At 47.6% G+C, this 25,156-nt stretch overlaps 1 protein-coding gene and 1 non-coding gene across 5 annotated transcripts in view; one reads left to right on the top strand and one right to left on the bottom strand.

Moving 5' to 3' along the window:
• TMEM44 (transmembrane protein 44) overlaps positions 1-25,156 on the bottom strand; it is a 46,808-nt gene that overhangs the window by 13,047 nt on the left and 8,605 nt on the right. For 3 of the 4 annotated variants that reach the window (XM_070466209.1, XM_020877275.2, XM_020877276.2), the window contains exons 6-9: positions 22,636-22,806; positions 21,159-21,299; positions 19,445-19,549; positions 7,927-8,085 (exon numbers count right to left, since the gene is read on the bottom strand). In XM_070466209.1, coding sequence (XP_070322310.1) covers positions 7,927-8,085; positions 19,445-19,549; positions 21,159-21,299; positions 22,636-22,806 — 576 coding nt within the window. Of the gene's footprint in view, positions 1-4,283; positions 4,361-7,926; positions 8,086-19,444; positions 19,550-21,158; positions 21,300-22,635; positions 22,807-25,156 lie in introns of those variants that run through there. The other variant, XM_020877277.2, reaches the window with a different exon arrangement.
• Positions 269-375, top strand: LOC139034958 (U6 spliceosomal RNA). The gene has a single exon (XR_011487519.1). It is a non-coding gene; the product is annotated as a U6 spliceosomal RNA (small nuclear RNA).

Genomic DNA, 25,156 nt, shown 5'->3' with positions numbered 1-25,156 from the left:
CCATCACTTCATGGCAAATAGATGGGGAAACAATGGAAACAGTGACAGATTTTATTTTGGGGGGGCTCCAAAATCACTGCAGATGGTGACTGCAGCCATGAAATTAAAAGACACTTGCTCCTTGGAAGAAAAGTTATGACCAACCTAGACAGCATATTAAAAAGCAGAGACATTACTTTGCCAACAAAGGTCCGACTAGTCAAAGCTATGGTTTTTCCAGTAGTCATGTATGGATGTGAGAGTTGGACTATAAAGAAAGCTGAGCACCGTGCTCGCTTCAGCAGCACATATACTAAAATTGGAACGATACAGAGAAGATTAGCATGGCCCCTGCACAAGGATGACACGCAAATTCGTGAAGCGTTCCATATTTTTTAAATAATTTAAAAAAGAAAAAAAAAAAAGAAAGCTGAGCACCGAAAAATTGATGCTTTTGAACTGTGGTGTTGGAGAAGACTCTCGAAAGTCTCTTGGACAGCAAGGAGATCCAACCAGTCCACCCTAAAGGAAATCAGTCCTGAATATTCACTGGAAGGACTGATGCTGAAGCTGAAACTCCAATATTTTGGCCATATGATGCAAAGAACTGACTCACTGGAAAAGACCCTGATGCTGGGAAAGATTGAAGGCGGGAGGAGAAGGGGACGGCAGAGGATGGGATGGTTGGACAGTATCACCGACTTGATGGTCATGAGTTTAAGCAAGCTCCGGGAGTTGGTGATGGACAGGGAAGCCTGGTGCTGCAGTCCATGGAGTTGGAAAGAGTCGGACACGACTGAGCAACTGAACTGACCAGCTCAAACTTCCTACTCAGCTCTTCCTTCCTGGTCTGTAGCGAGTAAAATGGGATGTGAGATAGCAAAATCAGTCACAAGCCATGGAGTGCTATGTGCAAGGCCCCTGGTGACCTGGATCAGTGAGAGAGAAGTTCTGACCCACAGTGGGCTGGTTTCCTTGATAAAGATGACAGTTTCACTGCAGGGACATGCCAAGGTTGGCATGAAGGGTCGAGATGGAGAAGCCATGTGTATCACAACGGTGGGCAGCAGGGGTTGGGAAGAAGGCCCTTTCCGCTCCAGTCACAGGGATTCCTAGAGTTTGGTCCAGCCAAACTCTAGGACCAGCAGGCAACTTTGGTCCTGGCAACCTTGGTTCCTATTCCTGATTCTTTAAAAATCTTTTTTACCCTTTAAAATATGAGATATAGCTGACATATGACACTGTATATTTGTGGGGTTTTTTGGAAGAAATTTTACTATTCATGTGCTGCTCAGAACCAAAGAACTGACTCAGTGTGACTAACCTCCGCCTGCCTCCCCCAGCCGTACACCTTCACACGTACAGTCACTTGCTAAGTGGGACCTGAAAAGATGACCTGGTCCACAACTGAGCGTCTGTGGGAACGGCGCTTTGTCAGAGCCTCACCGGCTCCCTGAGCTCATCGTCTTCAGTTACAGAGCAAGTGAGAAAAAGGAACGGCACTGCCTGGCTCAGGGACTCCAGGGCCAGCGTGGGTGTCCAGCCCGCCTGCAGCCTGCTGTCCACCACACTGCATCTAGAACCGTCGACAGGTCTGCAGAGCCCCAGCAGCCGCCGCATTTGATCCTCACAATCTCTGTAATGTAGGCAGGGCGTCTCCTGGTTCCTGTTTACGAAGGGAGAAACTCAAACCCAAGGAGTCCAGCGCAGAAGCGTGGCTACCAGGCAGGTGAGAGCCTAGCCAGCCCCACCCCTGCTCAGCGCCCTCTCTTCTGCTCAGCCCTGCTGCCCTCGGGGCCCAGTGGAGAGTCTTTCCTCACCCCCGGGGGAACCGGCTGACTCTCCACACATTTCCAAACATACCATCTCTCCTGGCTATAGGGCACATAGGAGCACAGATCTGGGCAGGGCAGATACCACACCCTGAACTTGATTTCTAGCCTTTGGGGCCTATTGGCATGTTCTGGCCTCTTTCTTCATACTTACATGTATTTTCTTTTAAAACTAGGACTTTTAGAGTCAATGGGTATGGGCGTCTTAGTCTCTCAGTCGTATTTCACTCTTTGCTCCTCTGTCCATGGGATTCTCCAGGCAAGAATACTGGAGTGGGTTGTCATGCCCTCCTCCAGGGGATCTTCCCAACCCAGGGATCGAACCCAGGTCTCCCACATTGCAGCCAGATTCTTTAATGTCTGAGCCACCAGGGATGACGTGTGTGTTCTTTTTATTAACTAATTGTTTTTTTCCTTAAAAGAATGATGTGGCTTTAAGAACGACAAACATCAGAGGCCTCTGTCCTGACCTGCGGGTGCTGGAAGCTGGGTCTGGAACAAGCAGTGCTTGTTGTCAAGGTTGTCAAGAGCCTCAGGCACAGAATTAGCAGGACACGGGGGCTGGGACTGGAGCCTCTTCAGCCAGCCATCTGATATCTGGTGTTTGGCTCTGTACACACACACACACACACACACACACACACACACACACACACTCTGTGCCGGCTCCAGCCAGTCATTCTCAACATGCAGACTTTCCTTCATTGACAGAAACAGGTACCCTGAAGAGTTCCTACAAAGCTTCTTACAGCAGGTCGACAGCATCGCTCGGAAGCACAGAAGGAAAAAAAATGACTAAGTGCTCCTCCCTCACCAAGAGGGACTCAGTCTTTTCTTGCATCCCAGAGGCTAGCAGGGGAAAGCCTATAAAGGCACGGGTGTAGCCTCAACGTGAGGGTGAGCCTGCACTCGTGAAGCAGGGGCTGGCCACTGTCCTGGCGAGTGAGGAGGCTGGCTGGAATGTCCTGCTCCCTGGGGGCCCGGCCCCCCACCCATAGACTGCGGCTGCTGACCCCTCCTCCACAGGTGCCCAGGATGCCCTCGGACGGCTGCGCTAGGAGGGGGCTGCCTCGTGTGTAATGGCTGAGGGAGTGAGTGGGCACAGTCCCCGTGGAGCGTGTCCTCTCTGGTGGAGACATGCAGAAATCCGTGCAGATGACCTCTCTACTGAGTCACGGGTCACACTCAGGTTCTGTTGCCGTTCTTCTGGTGCCCTGACCAGCCCAGCTGGTGCACACTTCGAGGATCAGTGAAAATAACGCAATTCTCCCTCCAGGCAAGTTTCCACATCTTATCTCTCTGGTCCCTCCCTTCTCTTGTGTGTTCTGCATCACTGGAATTCCTTGTAAATCCCAATGTTTTATCCTGTCTGTTAGACAGGGCCTTGCCTGAGAACAAAGGCAGAGCACAAGAGAGTCCCATGAAGAGTTTTTTTTTTTTCCCATGGAGAGTTTTTAATCTGTAAAATGGGAACAACCGATAATACACTGGGTCCTGCCTACCGCCCTGGGGAGTTCCTGCTGAGGCAGTGGGGTGTAGTGGGTAATGACAGGGTTTCTGAGCCAGACTTCTGAGCCAGGTTCAGATCTCCAGGTCTGCCAATTATAACTATGACGATGGTGATGATGTTTTCTTGGGCACGTTACTTAAACTCACTTAATCCCAGTTTTCTCTTCTGGGAAACAAATATGTAAAGGTCCTTGCCTCGGGCTGTTAGAAGGATTATACCAAACAGTGTTTGTAAAGTACAGAACATACCATGTGTGGCTCATGACACAACCTCAGTCACTGTGAGCAATGGTCTTAAAATGCTTAGTGAGCTGAGTGATGTGGATACAGTGTATGTTGTATTGAGGGGCCATTCTCTCCACCTCCCCCAGCATGGCAGGAAGTAGGTCTTCAAATCCCTCAGTATGTGCCCCAAAGCCACAAAGTCACCCTCTGAGAGTTAAGTCACAAAACTATAAAGGTCAAAGACCACACCGGAGGTAAACACATCACCTTAGCGACACAGAGTGGCTCCAGGGCCTCACAGTGGGAGTGCACAAACGTTCCCTTCTGTACCCGAGGGTCAGGCAGAAGCCCAGCTGGTTGGCAACAGACACAGACAATGAGAGGAGGTCGAGGGCACGGATGCCTACTGTGGCCAGAGAGAAGGGACAGATGCCCTGGGTGCTGCAGCCCAGTGTTACAAAACATTTGAACTGTGCAACGCTGGGAGCAAGAGAGGCTGCAAACCAGAGGAAGTGGCGACCTGGGGCCCAGCATCTGACCACAGGCCCCAGTTCCTTTGGTGTGTGGTCTGGAGGAGCAAGGTCATGATCAGGCTGTGGCCAATCTACCAAGGGCCTCCCACCTGGTGAGGTGGGTCAGGCCAGCTCCCCTGTCCTCACAAGGTTTTCTTTCAAATCCCGCTCCCCCCAGAACATGTTTGCTGAATGAGTGTGTGACGGAACAGGTGGGTGAATGCGGCATCCCACTCATCAAGTAAAATGTGCTCTTGCTCCCCTTCAACCATCAAGGATCCAGAATCTTTAAGAAATACTGCTCTGGGGAAAAAAAAAAAAAAAGAAATACTGCTCTGAAAAGCCAGGGAGAGCATCCTGTCCCACCACCCTGAGCTGCTGCTGGTTGATTGACAGGCTTGCAGCTTAATTTTCATCATTACACCTTCCAAATTTGGAAAACTCAGCAGTGGCCACAGGACTGGAAAAGATCTGTTTTCATTCCAATCCCAAAGAAAGGTAATGTCAAAGAAGGCTCAAACTACCACACAATTGCACTCATCTCACACACTAGCAAAGTAATGCTCAAAATTCTCCACGCCAGGCTTCAACAGTACATGAACCGTGAACTTCCAGATGTTCAAGCTGGATTTAGAAAAGGCAGAGGAACCAGAGAACAAATTGACAACATCTGTTAGATCATCAAAAAAGCAAGAGAGTTCCAGAGAAACATCTACTTCTGTTTTCTTGACTATGCCAAAGCCTTTGACTGTGTGGATCACAACAAACTGGAAAATTCTTCAAGAGATGGGAATACCAGACCACCTGACCTGTCTCCTGAGAAATCTGTATGCATGTCAGGAAGCAACATTTAGAACTGGACATGGAACAACAGACTGGTTCCAAATTGGGAAAGAGGTACGTCAAGACTGTGTATTGTCACCCTGCTTATTTAACTTATATGCAGAGTACATCATGAGAAATGCTGGGCTGGATGAAACACAAGCTGGAATCAAGATTGCCAGGAGAAATATCAATAACCTCAGATATGCAGATGACACCACCCTTATGGCAGAAAGCAAAGAAGAACTGAAGAATCTCTTGATGAAAGTGAAAGAGGAGAGTGAAAAAGTTGGGTTAAAACTCAACATTCAGATAACTAAGATTATGGCATCTGGTCCCATCACTTCATGGCAAATAGATGGGGAAACAGTGGAAACCATGAGAGACTTTATTTTGGGGGGCTCCAAAATCACTGCAGATGGTGACTGCAGCCATGAAATTAAAAGACACTTGCTCCTTGGAAGAAAAGTTATGACCAACCTAGACAGCATATTAAAAAGCAGAAACATTACTTTGTCAGCAAAGGTCTGACTACTCAAGGCTATGGTTTTTCCAGTAGTCATATATGGATGTGAGAGTTGGACTGTAAAGAAAGCTGAGCACCGAAGAATTGATGCTTTTGAACTGTGGTGTTGGAAAAGACTCTTGAGAGTCCCTTGGACTGCAGGGAGATCCAACCAGTCCATCCTAAAGGAAATCAGTCCTGGGTGTTCATTGGAAGGACTGATGTTGAAGCTGAAACTCCAATACTTTGGCCACCTGATGTGAAGAACTGACTCATTGGAAAAGACCCTGATGCCAGGAAAGATTGAAGGTGGGAGGAGAAGGGGACGACAGAGAATGAGATGGTTGGATGGCATCACCGACTCGATGGACATGAGTTTGAATTCCAGGAGTTGGTGAAGGACAGGGAGGCCTGGAGTGCTGCAGTCCATGGGGTCACAAAGAGTTGGACACAACTGAGTGCCTGAACTGAACATCTTCCAAAATTTCTATAATAAACACATCTTAATTTTAAGAAGAGAACATACACATCACCAGAAGACCCGAAGAGTCACACATCTGACAAACTACACTGTCCCCTGATCACATATTCAACAGTCTGTACCAGGAGATTTATAATCCCATTTGACCTGCAGTGTCTATGTCTAGTGAGCTTCTCAGTTATTCAGGACTCAGGGCTTTGCCATGTGTCATGTATGTGTGTTTCAGGTAATGAAACAGGAGGACTGTGCTGGGGGAAGGCAGGGGTTCTGGGCTGTGGGCAGCTGAGCTTCTAAAAATATATTCCTTATTTAACAAGGGCAAACGTACTCATTTCCACTTGCCTCATTTATGAGTGTGATCCCATCCCCTTGGAATTTACATAGTTAAGCAAATAAATGTCTAAAAAGAGAGAATAGAGGAGAGGAAGGAAAAGGGCTGCAAAACACAGAAATGGCCCCAAACAGTCATAGAGACACATTTTCAAATTTTTCAAGGTCACGGTCCAATCCTGACCTCAGTTAGGGATTCCACAGTGAGAGTGAGTGTAGCTTCCCACCCTCCCCGCTCCTGCCTCCCCTCCCCATCTCACCAACCCCACTGTCCCTTGCCCTCATTGAACGCACTCTGCACTCAGGCTCCCTCTCTCCCTGAAGCCTTGGACTCGGCCTGGGCTGCTGGCTCCCGGCCGCCAAGCCATACACCTTGGGTGTTTGCCCATTCTAAGACCAAACCCAAGAAACAAACAGCATCGAATGCAGGACTTGGGCACACACGGACCCTGAGTGGTCCCTGATCTGAAATAGAATCTCTCCCTCAAAACCCAGCTCTCAGGGACCAGCTATGTTTGTTCCAGGACTGAGAGATAAAGATGAGGGCATCCCAGGCCTCCAGACCTAAAAGCTTGTGCACAGCCTGGCGGGGAAGGCAGGCTCCTGCAGCCTCCAGGCCACACAACAGAAGGGGTGTAAGAGATTTATGGGCTGTGGGCACCCAAGAGAGGGAGGCTTTAAGCCCTGGGGTGTGTGTGGGGTGGGGGAGTAGGTGGTATCTGGGTATGATTCTGACATATGGAAATTGGGCCAGAGAAAACCCAGGAAGAAAGGCCTAGAACCCTGGGGACGAGGGAGCAGTCCCTGGCCAAGGAGGACATACAGGTGAGGGCAAGGAAGGTGCACAAGGCCGGGGCAGGTGTGCATGTGGCCTGCACGCTACAGGATCTGGACTCGACCCCTGAAAATCACAGGCTCTAAGTCTTTCAGATTTCAAGGTTCACTATGAGTCCAACAAGTATGGGGGAGTGACTCGGGACCTGTGGCTCATTACTTTGCCAAATAAAGCCACTAGGACCAAAACCAAAACCTCAGCACCAACTAACCACTTCCTATTATCATCAAGTCATAAAAAGGTATTTAAACATCAAAAGAGTGGGAGAACCCAACCAACCCAGAACAAAGGTGTCCCCGGCTGACACCACATGTCCGTGATGCTGTCCTTGTTCTCACTGGCTGCAGACAAAGGGAAACTTCCTTCTGACCAGGGCTGGGAGCCACAGCTTGTGGGGCTGAGAGGGATAGGACCACAGACCTGAGAGTTATACCTATTTCTGTATCACAGAATGTGATGTGTCTTGTTCGCAGATCCAAAAATTCACAATGAGACAAAGCTTATAAAAGTGCCAGGCAGGATGCCCACCAAGGGCCTCTGTGTATTACCCCGACGGCATCACAGGGAGCAGCTGGTGCTCCTTGGAGGGGAAGAAAGGCTTCCCTGGTCAAATGGGTTTGGGAACTACGGAGACTCTAAAAAGTTTGTCTTTCAGCATTTATTTCTCTAAGATGTGACTCTTTCCAGTGACTCAGTGGGCAGTGCTTCCCTGACTCATCTGACCACAGAAAGTCCTCCCCAGCGCGGACTGTGTAGGAAAGTCCTTGGAAGATGCTTATTCACTATTCAGCCGGCATGAGGTCGGCGTGGAGGAGTAGAGATGCAGGTACCATGGAGGCATGGGCAAGCCCGGGTGAAGGAGGATGCATGCACCCACCAGCAGACCCAGCAAGTACCTCGAGGTCGGAGTTGATGGAAGAGACCTGGGAGGAGCTGCTGGAGGACACACGGGCCTGGATGACCTGAACCGGAGGGTAGGAGGGAGGCTCCTGCAGGGACGCGGCTCCTGTGTTTGTCTGTCCGTCGCCAGGCAGCCTGCTGGCACTGCAGCTCACCTACAAGGTGTGTGGGGAAGGGCAGGCAGAGACTTGGTTTGCATCTTTATTTTTTGCACTGTCAGGGCATTCATGTCCTTCAGGGTTCAAAAGATAGGAAAGGATGTAGCATGCGGCGGCCTCCACCCTCCTCCCGAAGCCACCGAGCTCCCCGCAGAGGCAGCCAGCACCCGTTTGTGTCCTTCCAAACTTTCTGTGTACACACGAGCAAATGCATGGACATATTCCCCCCATTCCACTAACAGTAGTGCACTCCATAGTCCTTATGTATCTTCCTTTCTTTTCCACTTAGCAACATGCCTTAGAAACAGTACTACCGCAGTCTGCTTTTGTAGCATTGTATAGTTGTTCACAATCTGTTTAACCAGTCCCCTGCTGATGGACGTTTTAGGGTATTCCCAATCTCTTGCTTTTACAATCATTACTGAGTGTGGTAAATTATATTTTACACTCAAAATTTCAGGATATACAGGATAAATTCTTAAAAGTGGAATTGCTTAGTCAGAGGGTATGCACACTTGTCATTTGGATAGCTCTAGGCAAAAGTAGGGCTTCCCCTGTGGCTCAATGGTGAATCCACCTGCAGTGCGTGAGACCTGGGTTCGATCCATGGGTTGGGAAGATTCCCTGGAGAAGGGAAAGGCTACCCCTCCAGTATTCTGGCATGGAGAAGTCTATGGACTGTATAGTCGATGGGGTCTCAAGGAGTCAGAGATGACTGAGCGACTTTCACTCTTACTTTCACTTGGCAAAAGTGCACTCCATAGAGGCTTAACCAACACACCTGCCGGCAGCCTATGAGAGTACCTTGGGAAAGGTTAAGGGGGGAAGGAACTTGTAAGATTATCTACCTAACTATCATCTATCTCTATCTATCTATCTAGACTTCCCAGGTGGCCCCGCCAATGTAGGAGACAGGAGACGCAGGCTTGATCCCTGGTTGGGGAAGATGCCCTGGAGGAGGAAATAGCAACCTACTCCAGTATTCTTGCCTGAAGAATCCCATGGACAGAGAAGCTGGGCAGGCTATATTCCATAGATTGTCTCAGAGTTGGATACGATTGAAGTAACTTAGCAAGCACCCATATCTATCTATCATCTCTCTCTCTGTTCAACTCAGAAAAGAGCTTCCTCCCACAGGGCACACAGGTTTCCACAGGAATCCTCCAGACTATGGCCTGGGGTTTCAGTTCAGTTCAGTCGCTCAGTTGTGTCTGACTCTTTGCGACCCCGTGGACTATAGCACCAGGCTTCCCTGTCCATCACCAACTCCCAGAGTTTACTCAAACTCATGACCATTGAGTCGGTGATGCCATCCAACCATCCCATCCTCTGTCGTCCCCTTCTCCTCTCACCTTCAATCTTTCCTGGCATCAGGGTCTCTTCAAATGAGTCAGTTCTTCACATCAGGTGGCCAAAGTACTGGAGTTTCAGCTTCAGCATCAGTCCTTCCAATGAATATTCAGGATTGATTTCCTTTAGGATGGACTGATTAGAACTCCTTGCAATGCAAGGGACTCTCAAGAGTCTTTTCCAACACTATAGTTTAAAAGCATCAATTCTTTGGTGCTCAGCTTTCTTTACAGTCCAACTCTCACATCCATACATGACTACTGGAAAAACCATAGCTTTGACTAGTCGGACCTTTGTTGGCGAAGTAATGTCTCTGCTTTTTAATATGCTGTCTAGGTTGGTCATAACTTTTCTTCCAAGGAGCAAGTGTCTTTTAATTTCATGGCTGCAGTCACCATCTGCAGTGATTTTGGAGCCCCCCAAAATAAAGTCTCTCATGCTTTCCACTGTTTCCCCATCTATTTGCCATGAAGTGATGGGACCAGATGCCATAATCTTAGTTATCTGAATGTTGAGTTTTAACCCAACTTTTTCACTCTCCTCTTTCACTTTCATCAAGAGATTCTTTAGTTCTTCTTCTCTTTCTGCCATAAGGGTGGTGTCATCTGCATATCTGAGGTTATTGATATTTCTCCTGGCAATCTTGATTCCAGCTTGTGTTTCATCCAGCCCAGCATTTCTCATGATGTACTCTGCATATAAGTTAAATAAGCAGGGTGACAATACACAGTCTTGACGTACCTCTTTCCCAATTTGGAACCAGTCTGTTGTTCCATGTCCAGTTCTAAATATTGCTTCCTGACGTGCATACAGATTTCTCAGGAGACAGGTCAGGTGGTCTGGTATTCCCATCTCTTGAAGAATTTTCCAGTTTGTTGTGATCCACACAGTCAAAGGCTTTGGCATAGTCAAGAAAACAGAAGTAGATGTTTCTCTGGAACTCTCTTGCTTTTTTGATGATCTAACAGATGTTGTCAATTTGTTCTCTGGTTCCTCTGCCTTTTCTAAATCCAGCTTGAACATCTGGAAGTTCACGGTTCATGTACTGTTGAAGCCTGGCGTGGAGAATTTTGAGCATTACTTTGCTAGTGTGTGAGATGAGTGCAATTGTGTGGTAGTTTGAGCCTTCTTTGACATTACCTTTCTTTGGGATTGGAATGAAAACAGATCTTTTCCAGTCCTGTGGCCACTGCTGAGTTTTCCAAATTTGCTGGCATGCTGAGTGCAGCACTTTCACAGCATCATCTTTCAGGTTTTGAAATAGCTCAACTGGAATTTCATCACCTCCACCAGCTTTGTTTGTATTGATGCCTCCTAAGGCCCACTTGACTTCACATTCCAGATGTCTGGCTCTAGGTGAGTGGCCACACCATCATGATTATCTGGGTCATGAAGATCTTTTTGGTGTAGTTCTGTGTATTCCTGCTACCTCATCTTCTGCTTCTGTTAGGTACACACCATTTCTGTCCTTTACTGAGCCCATCTTTGCATGAAATGTTCCCTTGGTATCTCTAATTTTCTTCAAGAGATCTCTAGTCTTTCCCATTCTATTGTTTTCCTCTACTTCTTTGCATTGATCAGCGAGGAAGGCTTTCTTATCTCTCCTGGTTATTGTTTGGAAGTCTGCATTCAAATCGTATGTCTTTCCTTTTCTCCTTCACGTTTCGCTTCTCTTCTTTTCACAGCTATTTGTAAGGCTTCCTCAGACAACCATTTTGCCTTTTTACATTTCTGTTTCTTGGGGATGGTCTTGATCACTGTCTCCTGTACAATGTCACGAACCTTCGTCCATAGTTCTTCAGGGACTGTCTATCAGATTTAATCCCTTGAATCTATTTGTCATTTCCATTGTATAATTGTAAGGGATTTGATTTAGGTCATACATGAATGGTCTAGGGGTTTTCCCTACTTTCTTCAGTTTAAGTTTGAATTTGGCAATAAGGAGTTCATGATCTGAGCCACAGTCAGCTCCCAGTCTTGTTTTTGCTGACTGTATAGAGTGTCTCCATCTTCGGCTGCAATGAATATAATCAGTCTGATTTCTGTATTGACCACTTGGTGATGTCCATGTGTAGAGTCTTCTCTTGTGTTGTTGGGAAAGGGTATTTGCTATGACCTATGCGTTCTCTTGGCAAAACCCTAATAGCCTTTGCCCTGCTTCATTCTATAGTCCAAGGCCAAATTTGCCTGTTACTCCAGGTATTTTTTGATTTCCTACTTTTGCATTCCAGTCCCCTATGATGAAAAGGACATCGTTTTTGGGTGTTAGTTCTACAAGGTCTTGTAGGTCTTCATAGAACTGTTCAACTTCAGCTTCAGCATTACTGGTTGGGGATTACTTGGATTACTGTGATACTGAATGGTTTGCTTTGGAAACGAACAGAGATCATTCTGTCATTTTTGAGATTGCAGCCAAGTATTGCATATTGGACTCTTTTGTTGACTATGATGGCTACTCCATTTTTTCTAAGGGATTCTTGCCCACAGTAGTAGAAATAATGGTCATCTGAGTTAAATTCACCCATTCCAGTACATTTTAGTTCACTGATTCCTAAAATGTTGATGCCATCTCCTGTTTGACCACTTTCAATTTGCCTTGATTCATGGACCTAACATTCCAGGTTCCTATGCAATATTGCTCTTTATAGCATCAAATCTTGCTTCTATCACCAGTCCCATCCACAACTGGGTGTTGTTTTTGCTTTGGCTCCACCCCTTCATTCTTTCTGGAGTTATTTCTCCACTGATTTCCAGTAGCATACTGGGCACCTACCGACTTGGGGAGTTTATCTTTCAGTGTCCTATCCTTTTGCCTTTTCATACTGTTCATGGGGTTCTCAAGGCAAGAATACTGAAGTGGTGTGCCATTCCCTTCTCCAGTGGACCACATTTTGTCGGAACTGTCCAACATGACCCGTCTGTCTTGGATGGCCCTATATGGCATTGCTCATAGTTTCATTGAGTTAGACAAGGCTGTGGTCCATGTGATTAGATTAGTTAGTTTTCTGTGATTGTGGTTTTCAGTCTGTCTGCCCTCTGATGGAGAAGGATAAGAGGCTTATGGAAGCTTCCTGATGGGAGAGACTGACTGAGGGGGAAACTGGATCTTGTTCTGATGGGCAGGGGCATGCTCAGTAAATCTTTAATCCAATTTTCTGTTGATGGGTGGAGCTGTGTTCCCTCCCTGTTATTTCAGTTCAGTTCACTTCAGTCAGTAAACTGCAGATGGTTCTGCCTGCAATGCAGACACCTGTGTTCGATCCCTGTATTGGGAAGATCCCCTGGAGAAGGGGAAGGCTACCCACTCCAGTATTCTGGCCTGGAGAATTCCATGGACTGTATAGTCCATGGGGTTGCAAAGAGTCAGACACGAGTGAGCAACCTTCACTTTCACTTTCAAACGGTGGAGGTAATGAAGATAATGGCGACCTCCTTCAAAATGTCCCATGTTTGCACTGCTATACTCAGTGTCCCCAACCCTGCAGCAGGCCACCGCCGACCCACGCCTCTGCCAGAGACTCCTGGACACTCACGAGCAAGTCTGGGTCCGTCTCTTGTGGGGTCACTGCTCCTTTCTCCTGGGTCCTGGTGCACACAACGTTCTGTTTGTGCCCTCCAAGAGTCTGTTGCCCCAGTCCTGTGTAAGTTCTGATGGCTCTGTGGTGGGGTTAATGGTGAACTCCTCCAAGAGGGCTTAAGCCACACCCATGTCTGCTGCACCCAAAGCCCCTGTCCCCGTGGCACTCCACTGCTGACCTGTACCTCTGCAGGGGACACTCAAACACAGTTCTGTCTCAGTCTCTGTGGGGTCTCTGGGTCCTGGTGCACACAATGTTTGTTTAAGCCCTCTGAGTGTCTCTGGTGGCTATGGGGTTTGATTCTAAACACGATTTCGCCCCTCCTGCCGTCTTGCTATCTCAAATCCTAAAAGATGGTGCTGTTAAAGTGCTGCACTCAGTATGCCAGCAAATTTGGAAGACTCAGCAGTAGCCACAGGACTGGAAAAGGTCAGTTTTCATTCCAATCCCAAAGAAAGGTAATGTCAAAGAATGCTCAAACTACCACACAATTGCACTCATCTCACATGCTAGCAAAGTAATGTTCAAAATTTTCCAAGCCAGGCTTCAACAGTACATGAACTGTAAACTTCCAGATGTTCAAGCTGGATTTAGAAAAGGCAGAGGAACCAGAGATCAAATTGACAACACCCATTGGATCACTGAAAAAGCAAGAGAGTTCCAGAAAAACACCTACTTCTGTTTTCTTGACTATGCCAAAGCCTTTGACTGTGTGGATCACAACAAACTGTGGAAAATTCTTCAAGAGTTGGGAATACCAGACCACCTGACCTGCCTCCTGAGAAATCCGTATGCAGGTTAGGAAGCAACATTTAGAACTGGACATGGAACAACAGACTGGTTCCAAATAGGAAAAGGAGTACGTCAAGCAGTATTGTCACCCTGCTTATTTAACTTATATGCAGAGTACACCAAGCTCAAGTTGGAATCAAGATTGCCGGGAGAAATACCAATAACCTCAGATATGCAGATGACACCACCCTTATGGCAGAAAGCAAAGAACTAAAGAGCCTCTTGATGCAAGTGAAAGAGGAGAGTGAAAAAGTTGGCTTAAAGCTCAACATTCAGAAAACTAAGATCATGGCATCTGGTCCTATCACTTCATGGCAAATAGATAGGGAAACAATGGAAGCCATGAGAGACTTTTATTTTTTTTGGGCTCCAAAATCACTGCAGATGGTGACTGCAGCCATGAAATTAAAAGATGCTCGCTCCTTGGAAAGAAAGTTAGACCAACCTAGACAGCATATTAAAAAGCAGAGACATTACTTTACCAACAAAGATACGTCTAGTCAAGGCTATGGTTTTTCTAGTAGTCATGTATGGATGTGAGAGTTGGACTACAAAGAAAGCTCAGAGCAGAAGAATTGTTGCTTTTGAACTGTGGTGTTGGAGAAAACCCTTGAGAGTCCCTTGGACTGCAAGGAGATCCAATCAGTCCACTCTAAAGGAAACAGTCCTGAATATTCATTGGAAGGACTGATGCTGAAGCTGAAACTCCAATACTTTGGCCATCTGATGCAAAGAACTGACTCATTGGACAAGACCCTGTTGCTGGGAAAGACTGAAGATGGGAGAAGAAGGGGACGACAGAGGATGGGATGGTTGGATGGCATCACCGACTCAATGGACATGAGTTTGAGTAAACTCCGGGATTTGGTGAAGGACAGGGAGGCCTGGTGTGCTGCAGTCTATGGAGTTGGAAAGAGTCGGACACATTGAGCCACTGAACTGAACTGAACTGATCTCTCTGTCCGTCTCAGAAGACAGCTTCCCCTCACAGGGCACATGGTTTTCCAGAGAGATCCTCGAGGCTGTGGGCTGGGGTTTCAGAGCACGCATATCTATCTATCTGTCATCATCAATCTATCTCTCTGTACATTTCAGGAGAGAGCACCCTTCCACAGGGCACACAGGTTTCCACAAGATCCTCGAGGCTGTGGGCCGGGGTTTCAGAGCCAGGCAGTAGACGCAGCACAGGGGGAGCAACCTGCCTTCCAGACCATGTGTCCACCAGCTAACTGTGTGACCTTGGCAAAAAGCCTCCTCCTCCTAAGCATCACTTTCCTAACATGTAGATAGGGCTGGTAGCCCCTGCCTGTCCTCCTCTTAAGTGGTGTCACGAGGATAAGATTTAGTAAACGCCCTGGACACATGAGAAGAACAGTGCTTGTACCGGTCCCCAAATCACACAGGGCTGCAACCCTAGACAGGTCAAGGGCACAGATCCCTGTGAGAGTCGGCTGGAAGGGAGGAAAATCCACAAAGGAGACACAGGCAAAGACACAGGGGTGTAGCAGAGGCCTCCCAGCCACAACAACGAAAGAATCTATAAAGTCCCCAGGGCTGACCACACCTGAGTCACAGATAAAATGGAGTTTCAAATGCTGCGAGTTGTGGACTCCTAGGACCCCACGCCCTCAGTCCTTCAGGCCCAGCCTGGCCCCAGCTGTGCCTCTTGAGAAATCTCTCATTAGACCAGTGTTCAGGAGGGGATGTTGGGAAGAGTGGACACCTCACTGGCTCGTTTGCCTGCTTCACAGGTAGTCCAAACAGGATGTGTATTAAAGCACATGGCATCACAGTACCAAACCACAACATGCCCATCAGGGCATTCTCATTTAAAAAAAAATATGCTAACAAAGCAGGCATGAAATGGTGGCAGAAAAAGCATGTTCTTTCTATAAAAGCTCAGGGAACAGAATCAGACAGGCTTAGTCTGAAACCTATTTTTGAGATTTTCCAGCTATGGGATCTTGGGCAAGTGAGTTAACCTCTCTGTGACTCATTCTAAAATAATAACAAAGTATTAAATACAATAACTTAACATAATAATAATTCAATAATTTCTATAACAATAGAAATAACACTTGTACCTACTTCAAGTTGTTATAAGAATTTGTGCTGATGACAATTTAAAAAAACAATTATCAAGCATTTACTGGGTGTCAGCCATTATGCCAAGTAAGAAGCTGCATAACTCTGTAAGGAGAGACACAGACTGGGTAGAGACAGGTATGAATCCTGGTTCCAAAACCAACAGATCGTGTGACCTTGAGCAAGCTGCTTAAGCTCAACCGGCCTCTTTTCCTTCTCTGTAAAAGGAACACAGTAACCTCAAGGGTTAGGTGTTGGGATTAAATGATGTAATCTATGTAAAGCACTCAGACCAGTACTCTAAGCACTATGACCAATACAGTTATCACCAGAAGGGTTGGTTGTTATCAGTTACTCAGAGCCTGACAGGCAGCTAGCCCTCAATAAACAGACCACCAGGGGAATGATGACTCTTCTGCTCAGGCTAGAGGCAGAGCTCCAAGCTCCCAGCTGGGAGCTGACATGAAGACAACGCTCGCCCTCTGGTGGACACAGAAGGAGGAGAACAAGACGACACAGTCCTCCCAGAGTCTGTTTCCCAGCAGGCATCCTCTCAAGACTCAGATACCAGAAGTGCTGCGTTTAAGTGAACGCAACTTCCACATTATTGTTTTTTATTTTGTGTCATTCCTTTTTATTTTGCATTATTATTTTTCAGAAATTCCATGATTTCGAAATTTCTAATGCAAAGCGGTGGCCAGATGCTGCCAGGGTTCCTCGCGCTTTCCCCAGAGCTTCCAGTCACCCACTTACCCACCCACCCTCCCGACCGAAGAAGAGCTTAATGGCCAAAGTAGGCTGTTAATTGTGAAAGCGTGCGCCGAATCTCCCTAAACTTCACTTACATCACATACAGATTATCTGCACCCACTTCCCAAGAAGCAACAATAAGTACAAAACCCTCTCTATCAGGACCAAACTCTGAGCGTCAGCATGTCCCAAGGTCAGCTCAGTGGGGCCCCGACCACTGAACTCTTCGTTCCAACACACCTGTGCCGAGAGCCTGTGACTCGATGCACCAGGGTTGAGGCAGATGAGACAGAAGGAGACAAAGTTTATATCCCAGCAGGAAAGTGAAAACAAACAAAAGTAAAAGATCATGAAATGTGCTTTGCAGAGCATTTTAACAGGTAATAAAGTAATACAGCAGAAGAGGTAATGCACCCATTTGACTGGGCGGTGGGGGAAGAAGGGCCTTCGGAGAAAGTGACATTTTTACTGAACAGAAAGACGAGAAATAAGCAGACATGTAAAAAAATCAGGAGGAAGAGTGTGTAGGCAGAGGAATGAAGAGATACTCTGTGTGGCCAGAGAGAAGTGAAGCAGGGTAGAAGAGGAGGCAGTCAGGGATGGGGCGAGCACGGGGCTGGGAGGGTCTAACATGTCTGTGTTAGGAGATTATATTTTATTCTGCGTGAAATGGGAAGCCAGAAGTGAAGTGAAGTGAAATTCACTCAGTCGTGTCCGACTCTTTGCGACTCCATGGACTATACAGTCCATGGAATTCTCTAGGCCAGAATACTAGAGTGGGTAGCCTTTCCCTTCTCTAGGGGATCTTCCCAACCCAGGGATCAAACCCAGGTCTCCTGGATTGCAGGCAGATTCTCTACCAGTCAAGGGAAGCCAGAGGAGTGCTTTAAACCAAAGAGTAACAAGATATAACTTACATTTTAAAGAAATGTAAATGGAGGGGGTAGGTCAAAAATAGCAGTGAGGGGCAGACCAGTGACAAGGCTCCTGGATCTACTTGTTTTCCCACTTTTTAAACTGAAGTACAGTTGATTTACAAAGCTATGTTAGCTTTAGTTGTACAGCTTCAGTTATACATATTTATGTGTATATGTCTATACTCTTTTTTTCAATTCTTTCTCATTATACCTGCCAAGCTCCTCTATGCATGGGATCTCCCAGGCAAGAATACTGGAGTGGGCTGCCATTTCCTTCTCCATAGGACACTCCCGACCCAGGGATCAAACCCAGGTCTCCCACATTGCAGGTGGATTCTTTACCATCTGAGCCACCATGGAAGCCCTATAGTTTATTACAAGATATTGAATATAGTTCCCTGCACTATGTAGCAAAATCTTGTCATTTATCTATTTTATAGTTTTGTGTATCTGTTAATCCCATACTCCCAATTTATCCCTTCCCCTACCTTCCATTTTGGTAACCATGTTTGTTTTCTATATCTGTGAGTCTATTTCTGTTTTGTAAATAGGTTCATTTGTAGTACTTTTTAGATTCCACATATAAGTGATATCATATAACACTTGTCTTCCTTACTTCACTTACATGATAATCTCCAGGTTGGACCTACTTTATTTTTATTTATTCAGTTTTTGGCTGTGTCCTGTGCCATGTGGGATCTCAGTTCCCCATCAGGGATCAATACCCATGTTCCCTGCATTGGAAGTGCAGAGTCTTAACCATTGGACCGTCCAGGGAAGTTCCTGGATCTACTTTAAATGAAGTATTTACAAGACTCGCCCACGGGTGAGATGGGCATAAGCACATAGTGAGAAGAGGGGGATCTGGGTTTGCCCCATTGCACTGACATGAGGGAGATAGGGAGAGGAGCAGGAGCCGGTCTGGGCATGGAAATCCAGAATTCCCTATTGGACACGGCATGTGTGAGATGCCACGTGGTGACAATGAAGGGGTAGTGGGGCAGCCAAGACTGAAAAGGATGGAGACACAGGCAGGGGAGATCACAAAGGCGGGCAGGTGGGGCTACGGGATCAGAGAAGGGAGCCCTCCTGAGGCGGAGTTGGGGTACTGCAACCTTGAAGTCAGGCTCGCCGGGAGGAGCCTGCAGGAGTGAGGGAGTCGGAAAAACTAGGACAAGGAGGGCCCCAGAAACTGGAAGAAATGGGTGGCTGAATGAGTTGAATCTCAACTAGGACAGAAATTATCCCTGGATTTAGCAACAGGGAGGTCACTGTAGCCTCGACAGGAACATCTTAGTGGGGTATGGGGCATGAAGTGGATGTCTTACCACCTTTTCAGTCTTTTCTCCAGCGCTCCTCCTCCTGAGGGCCCACGAACAGGCCAGAACCCCGGGAGTCACCCCAAACCCTCACTGCCCTACCCACGGACTCCACTGAAGCTCTGCGTCTCCGTCAGCTCTGACCCTGGTTCACGCCGCACCAGCTCTTTCCTGGACTTTCTTGTCCCTCACTGACCCCCTTATCTCTAGGCTCCTCGCTCCAATCTGCCCCCAACACGGCCTGAGTGATGGCTCTAAAGTGCATGTCTGACCCTGAGTCTCTAGTCCTGAAGTCTCCTGGACTCCCATTATCCTCAGGATCATGGTCAGCTTCCACACCGTGACCATCTCACCCTTGTCTCTTCGCCACCTTTTCATCTTCCCAGCTCCACTTCATCTGACCACCTCCTCCCTACCAAGGCCTTCAAAAGCTCTTTCCTCTTTTTTTACATGCTTTCCTGATTCATTCTGCCCCTCCTTCAGCTAAAGTGTCACCTCTTCAAGAAGCCTCCCATGACTACCCCCCACCCTTCTGGGCACCCGGCTGTGGCTCACGGCCACTTACCTGCTGCACCGGTTCAATGGTCAGCTCCATGTAGCGACTGATGGCTGCCATCCTCTTGAGCGGCTTGCAGTGTGGGAGTGTGGTGAGCGGCACCCAATCCGAGTTCTTCCAAAAGGAGACAGGAAGACAAAAAGGAAGGAGACACTTTCTAAAAACAGGATTCCATTTTCTTCAAAAGAATCCCTTAAGTATTTTTTCTGTTCTTTTATGGCACATCTCACTTTCTACTTCCTATAAGATGTATCCTCTTTGATGTCACAGAAGGTGGGTGGGTCCAAAACTTTGCTGCACAGTGGAACTACCTGGGCTTCTTAAAAAACAGCTAATGTTTAGCTTTTAACCCCAAACATTCTGATTTAACCAATGTGGAAGTGACCTGGAGAGTTTAAAAGCTCCCCAGATAATTATAAAGTTTGGCAAAGCTGGGAGACCACTTAAGTGGGTGCTAAACAAATGCTTTTAGAAGAAGTGGTTCTCGAACTTTACTGTGCATCAGAAGCACAAAGAGGACTTATTAAAACACCTTGAGCTGTGTTTTGGTAGAGCTTGCTGGACCCTAGAACTTGCATTTCTAACAAGTTCTTGGGCGATGCTAGTCCAAGGACCACACTTTGAGAACCAGAGCTGTAAAGACTGCTGAAGAGATGGTGAAGGCTCTGCTTACTCTCTTCAGAACACTAAACACATGAGGCTCTCTTGAAATATTTTAGCTCCCTTTTGGAATATAATTTCATAAGAGATTCTAGAATGGAATGAAAATAACATCCCATTAGAGCCTTCCTGGGAACTTGGATCTTTGGTCCAAGAACCTATATCACCCCTTTTAGCTTGGCCATACCTACACACTATCTCCTATTTCATTAATTCAGTCAGATTATGCCATTAAACCTAGAACATTTGGAGGAGTGGACCCGGCTCACTCACAGGGAGTCTCATTTCCACTCTGAAAGAAATGAGAATAGTGAGGAGTCTACATAGGAGACTAGATTTTTTTTTTCCGAAAAAATTATCTTAGAAAAGAGGGAGCTGTAATGTTCAAGTCTTTACAAGCTTTCTTATTATCATGAGGTACTTGCTCAATTATTTTCAGCCAAGGACTTCTGACAAAGACAAACTCCCTCAGTTAGCATAGTTCTCCTTACTTACAGTAGTCACCTGATTAAATCAGTAAAGACAGAGACAGACACATTTACAGATATGACATAATTGTAAATGGTGGATCTTATTGTAAACAACACTTTAAAAATCAGCTTTTTAGCAACATCATCTTTTTAAAAAGTTGTGTTATTGGTGGTGATGCTGTGCATGTCAAATGCATGCAAAAGTAGGAACATAAGTTTTTACTAAGTGAGGGCAAAAAACACATTACTTCTAAACTCAAGTATTAATTTATATAGTAATTGAACTTCAATATATGTGTAAATTACCAAATAGCATAAGTGGACATTTGACTGTTTTATCTACATTGCTAAAAAGTGTTCAAGTTTATATAGCGATTAAAAAAAACTTTAAAAATATTTTGTATTTGGAAAAACAGAGGATCCTGTTTTCTCAGGGCACTCAGCATTGGGCATAACAGTAGTTCTTTAGAGTAACTGACTGGCCCACGCCAGAGGGACTCCCAGATTCCCAGGCTGGGCCCTGGCAAGGCTCTCCACCTCTGCCCACGCTGGGCGCAGACACCGGTTGGCCCCGTCCAGCTGGGAGACCTTGCCTCGGTCATTGCCTCCTGGTTTTCTTCCTCCTTCTCTGCACAGGTCAGAAGGGCTTGGGTGTCGGGGTTCTCTCCTGCTTCAGAGGCAAATCCGAAGACCTGCCTCATCTTGCTCTTCATCACGCAGGAAAGGAAAATGATCTGAGAAGTGGGAGTTAAGGTTCAAGGAAGCGGAGAACTTCAGTTGCCTGATGCTGCCTTCACCTTGGCACCCCGAGGGCTCCACCCTGGAGTGATGTCCTCACTCCCCAGAATCATCCTGCCAGGGTAGGCCCCAGAACAGACAGGAGACCATCTGCGGACAGAGCCGGGTCCAATTCTCTCTGTCCCCCCAGGGCCCACCACCTAGCCAGGTGCTCTAGCAAGCACTTGGTGAATACTTGTTAAATCAAAGGATTGTGAAAACCATCTTCCTCGGCTGAGGAAGGATGGTACACCTAGTGGGTTGAAGAGCGTCCTCTCCAGATTCACATCCACCCAGAACCTCAGAACATGACTATTTGGAGACAGGGTCTTTGCTGATATCAAGAATTAGTTAAGATGAGGTTGGCAGTGGACTAGGGCGACAAAGGTAAGTCCCACAACACGAACTTTCGAAGAAAAGAAGACAGGCAGAGATACACAAAAGGAAGGGGCCACGTGAAGATAGAGGCAGAAATGGGAATTATGCTGCCAGGAACCAAGGCACCCCAGGAGCCCACCCGAAGCCGGAAAAGGCAGGGCAAGACTCTCTCTTGGAACCTTTGGAGAGAGTGTGGCCCCGTCTGGACTTGGGGTTTCTGGTCTCCAGAGCTGAGAGAATAAATTCCTTTGGCTAAAGCCATCGAGTTTGTGGTGATGTGTTATGGCAACCCTGGGAGACTCAAACAGTAGGTGAGAAATCATTTTCGAAACTGTTTCTGCTAAATCCACAGGGTTTTTTCACACACTCCCTCGCCAGCAGGGGTGTTATCCACTGTCAGCATCTCCACCCGCCACTGTCTGAGCTTAGCGCGCCCTTGAGGCCCTCACACCAAGGTCACTGGGCCATCAGCACATTGGGCAACATCCACCCCAGGCTCCAGCATCAAACAGGACGGAAAGCGCAGGATCAGCTGTGCAGGCCAGGTCGGCTCGCAAAGCCCTCCCCAGCCCCTGAGAAAGACAAGGCGAAGGCAAGAAAACAGGTTCACAGGGGGTGGGGCCGACGCAGCGGGGAACAGCACGGAGACAGGAGCCGGCTCTTCTCTGAGCCCAGGGCCAGGAAGTTCACATTCCCTCTGTGGTCTCACAGAGCTCCAGTCAAGAGATACTTCTTATTATAAAAAAAAAAGGAAAAAAATACAGAATTGCACGCTGCAATTGTGTCTGCCTGCCCTAGGCTTCAAACCACCACCCTGGCCACTGAGAAAGAATTCCTTCTACCAAGAGGGTAGGAGGGCGTGGCGGGGCAGAGGGGAGAAGAGACACAGAACACCCGGGGACCCGGGGTGGATACAGACAGATCCAGCGCCGCGCGGCCGAGCGAGGTCAGGAACCAGGGCGTGGCCCGCAGCAGGTACTCAGGCCGCCGGTCATGGGCCACGATGGCCGAGGCGTAGAGGAGACCGGCCAGGGCTGACAGGAACCGGGTCCACAGGTGGATGGAGGGAAATGTCTTACCCCGGCACTGGGCAGAGAGAGGAAGGGGCTGGGCTGGGAGGAGCACTCCACCTCGCCCAGCTCCTTTCAGTTGATTCTAAGACCCAGGGCCCTTGATGTGAGAGGTTGGAGGGCAAGCCCTCTGGCCAATGCCAGCCCCCAAAGGTGTTGTTTCCATTGGGCTTCAAGCTGCTTCCAGGAATTCCCTGGCAGTCTGGTGGACCGCACGCTTTCACTGCAGGGGACACAGGTTCAATCCCTGGTCAAGGACCTAGGATTCCGCAAACCATGAGCCAAGGCCAAAAAAAAAAAAGTTGCCCCCTTTGTCTGGTGAACTCCTATTCATCCCTCAGAACCTGGCTTAAAATCAACTCTGGGAAATCATTCCTTACCGCCTCCACCCTAAGGGGAGCAAGTAATGCCCTCCTCTGGGTCCCTCACACCTGACATATCCCTCTACTGGAGTGCCTCTCACCCTGATCATGACTTAGCTACTTACACATCTGTCTGCCCAACAGAAAGAGAGCTCCTCAGAGCAGGGCTGAGAGCCTCACCATCTCGGTGCCCTGGCACCCGGCACTGGGCAGGGGCCTGTGCATTTCAGTGGGGCAAGCATGAGGAAGATAGAGTTATGGAGAGCCAAGCCCCGACCCTTCTCTTCCTGGGGCCACCAACTCTGAACCAGGCCAGATGGGAAAGTCAGGGAAATTAGAGATAACATTCTGGTAATGTAGAAGCCAAGGGGGTATTTTTGGAGAATGAGTAATGAATATTGTTTTTTTAAAAAGGAAACATATGTAATATCTATATGTAAGTACCATTTACAGGTATAAAGTCACTTTCTATACACATTAAGTATATAAACATACATGTATTTCCAATTTATACAATTACATAGGTATTTAAATTAACACAGAATACACATACATGTATATGTATACATATACGTGTGTTTATATATATATATATATATATATATATATATATATATACACATAAACTTAGTTTGTTCATTAGATGACTGTATTTGGAGACATGTAGGTCTTGGCTAAGGAATGGACAAAATTTAAGAGAAAAAGCATGTTCTGGCTGATTTTCCCATTTTAGTTTTAATCCTCAAAAAGACTGAATTCCCAGTGGATGGAACTCTGTGTTTTCACTGCCAGGGGCCTGGGTTCAATCCCTGGTCAGGGAATTAGGCTCTCACAAGCCCTGCAGAGCAGCCAAGGAAAAGGAAACAAAAATTCCTCAGGAGTGTTACGTCTCCCTCTGCATCGCTTTTGACTTTGTCCTCAGGCCTCCCTGTTTCTGGCTCGCTACCTGCTGGTGGCTCAGTGTAAAGAATCCACCTGTCAGTGCAGGAGACGCAGGAGATGTGGGTTCGATTCCTGGGTCAGGAAGATCCCCTGGAGATGGAAATGGAAACTCATTCCAGTATTCTTGCCTGGGAAACCTCATAGACAGAGGATCCTGGCGGGCTACAGTCTATGGGGTCGCAAAGAGTCAGACAGGACTTAACTACTAAACAACCACAACAACACCCCTAAACAGACAGCACCTAGCTGGGGAGGGTGACCCCTGGCCCGCTGGCCCCAGAGGCTGCAGGTGGAGTGACACCCCTTCCCTTGACCCTTCCTACCTCACACAACGCAGGCAGCACCACTACAGCAAGAAACCTCTGGGGTCCTCCAGTACCCCACCCCATTTTACAGGGGACACTGATGGCCAGAGGGGAAGTGACTTGCAGAGAGGGGCTCAGCGGGGGGAGCCCTCTGCTATCACTCCAGTGCCAACCCACGCCCAGCACCATCTGACGCAACACTCAAGCTCTTGTCAGAGTCAGTACTAGGGATCTAGAGGGCTAGAGCGCTCTGTTTGCCTGTGGCGCTGGGCACGCAGCAGGTGCCTCAAGCATCGCTGCTCGAAGACTGGAACTGGCTTGGGGACTCAAGATGTGGCAGGAGCTTCTCCAGCACACTCGGGCCTGCCTAACCTTTCAGGACTGACGGTTGAGGGGACAACCCACCCGGTGGTTGCCTGGCAAATCTGTGCTGGGGGCTTGAGTGGGCCATGCCTCGGCCGCTCCTGCAGCAGCAACGATTCCCCTTGTTAGCACAGCGCTCTACTGGTCGGAGCATGTTTCAAATCCCTTGTCCCGTTCAAGGACTTGCCCCTGGAAAAATGGGATCTTCTCCCACCAAAGCTACCCAGCCAGACTGCTGCTCAGCGACCCCACCAGGGGTAAGTTAGAAGCAGCTTCTGGGGGATCCAGGGTCTGAGGCCATGCTGGCTCAGCTTCCCATTGCACCCCAATCCTGCTGGCTTTCTTCCTAATGAGGGAACCCTAGCTCTGGGCTTTTGTTCACTGGACCAGACAC

This window comes from Odocoileus virginianus, chromosome 4 (assembly GCF_023699985.2).
Source record: "Odocoileus virginianus isolate 20LAN1187 ecotype Illinois chromosome 4, Ovbor_1.2, whole genome shotgun sequence".
In the NCBI taxonomy this organism is placed as follows: Eukaryota; Metazoa; Chordata; class Mammalia; order Artiodactyla; family Cervidae; genus Odocoileus; species Odocoileus virginianus.
Note: the sequence above shows the minus strand (reverse complement) of the source record. Positions and strands in the feature narration are given on the sequence as shown.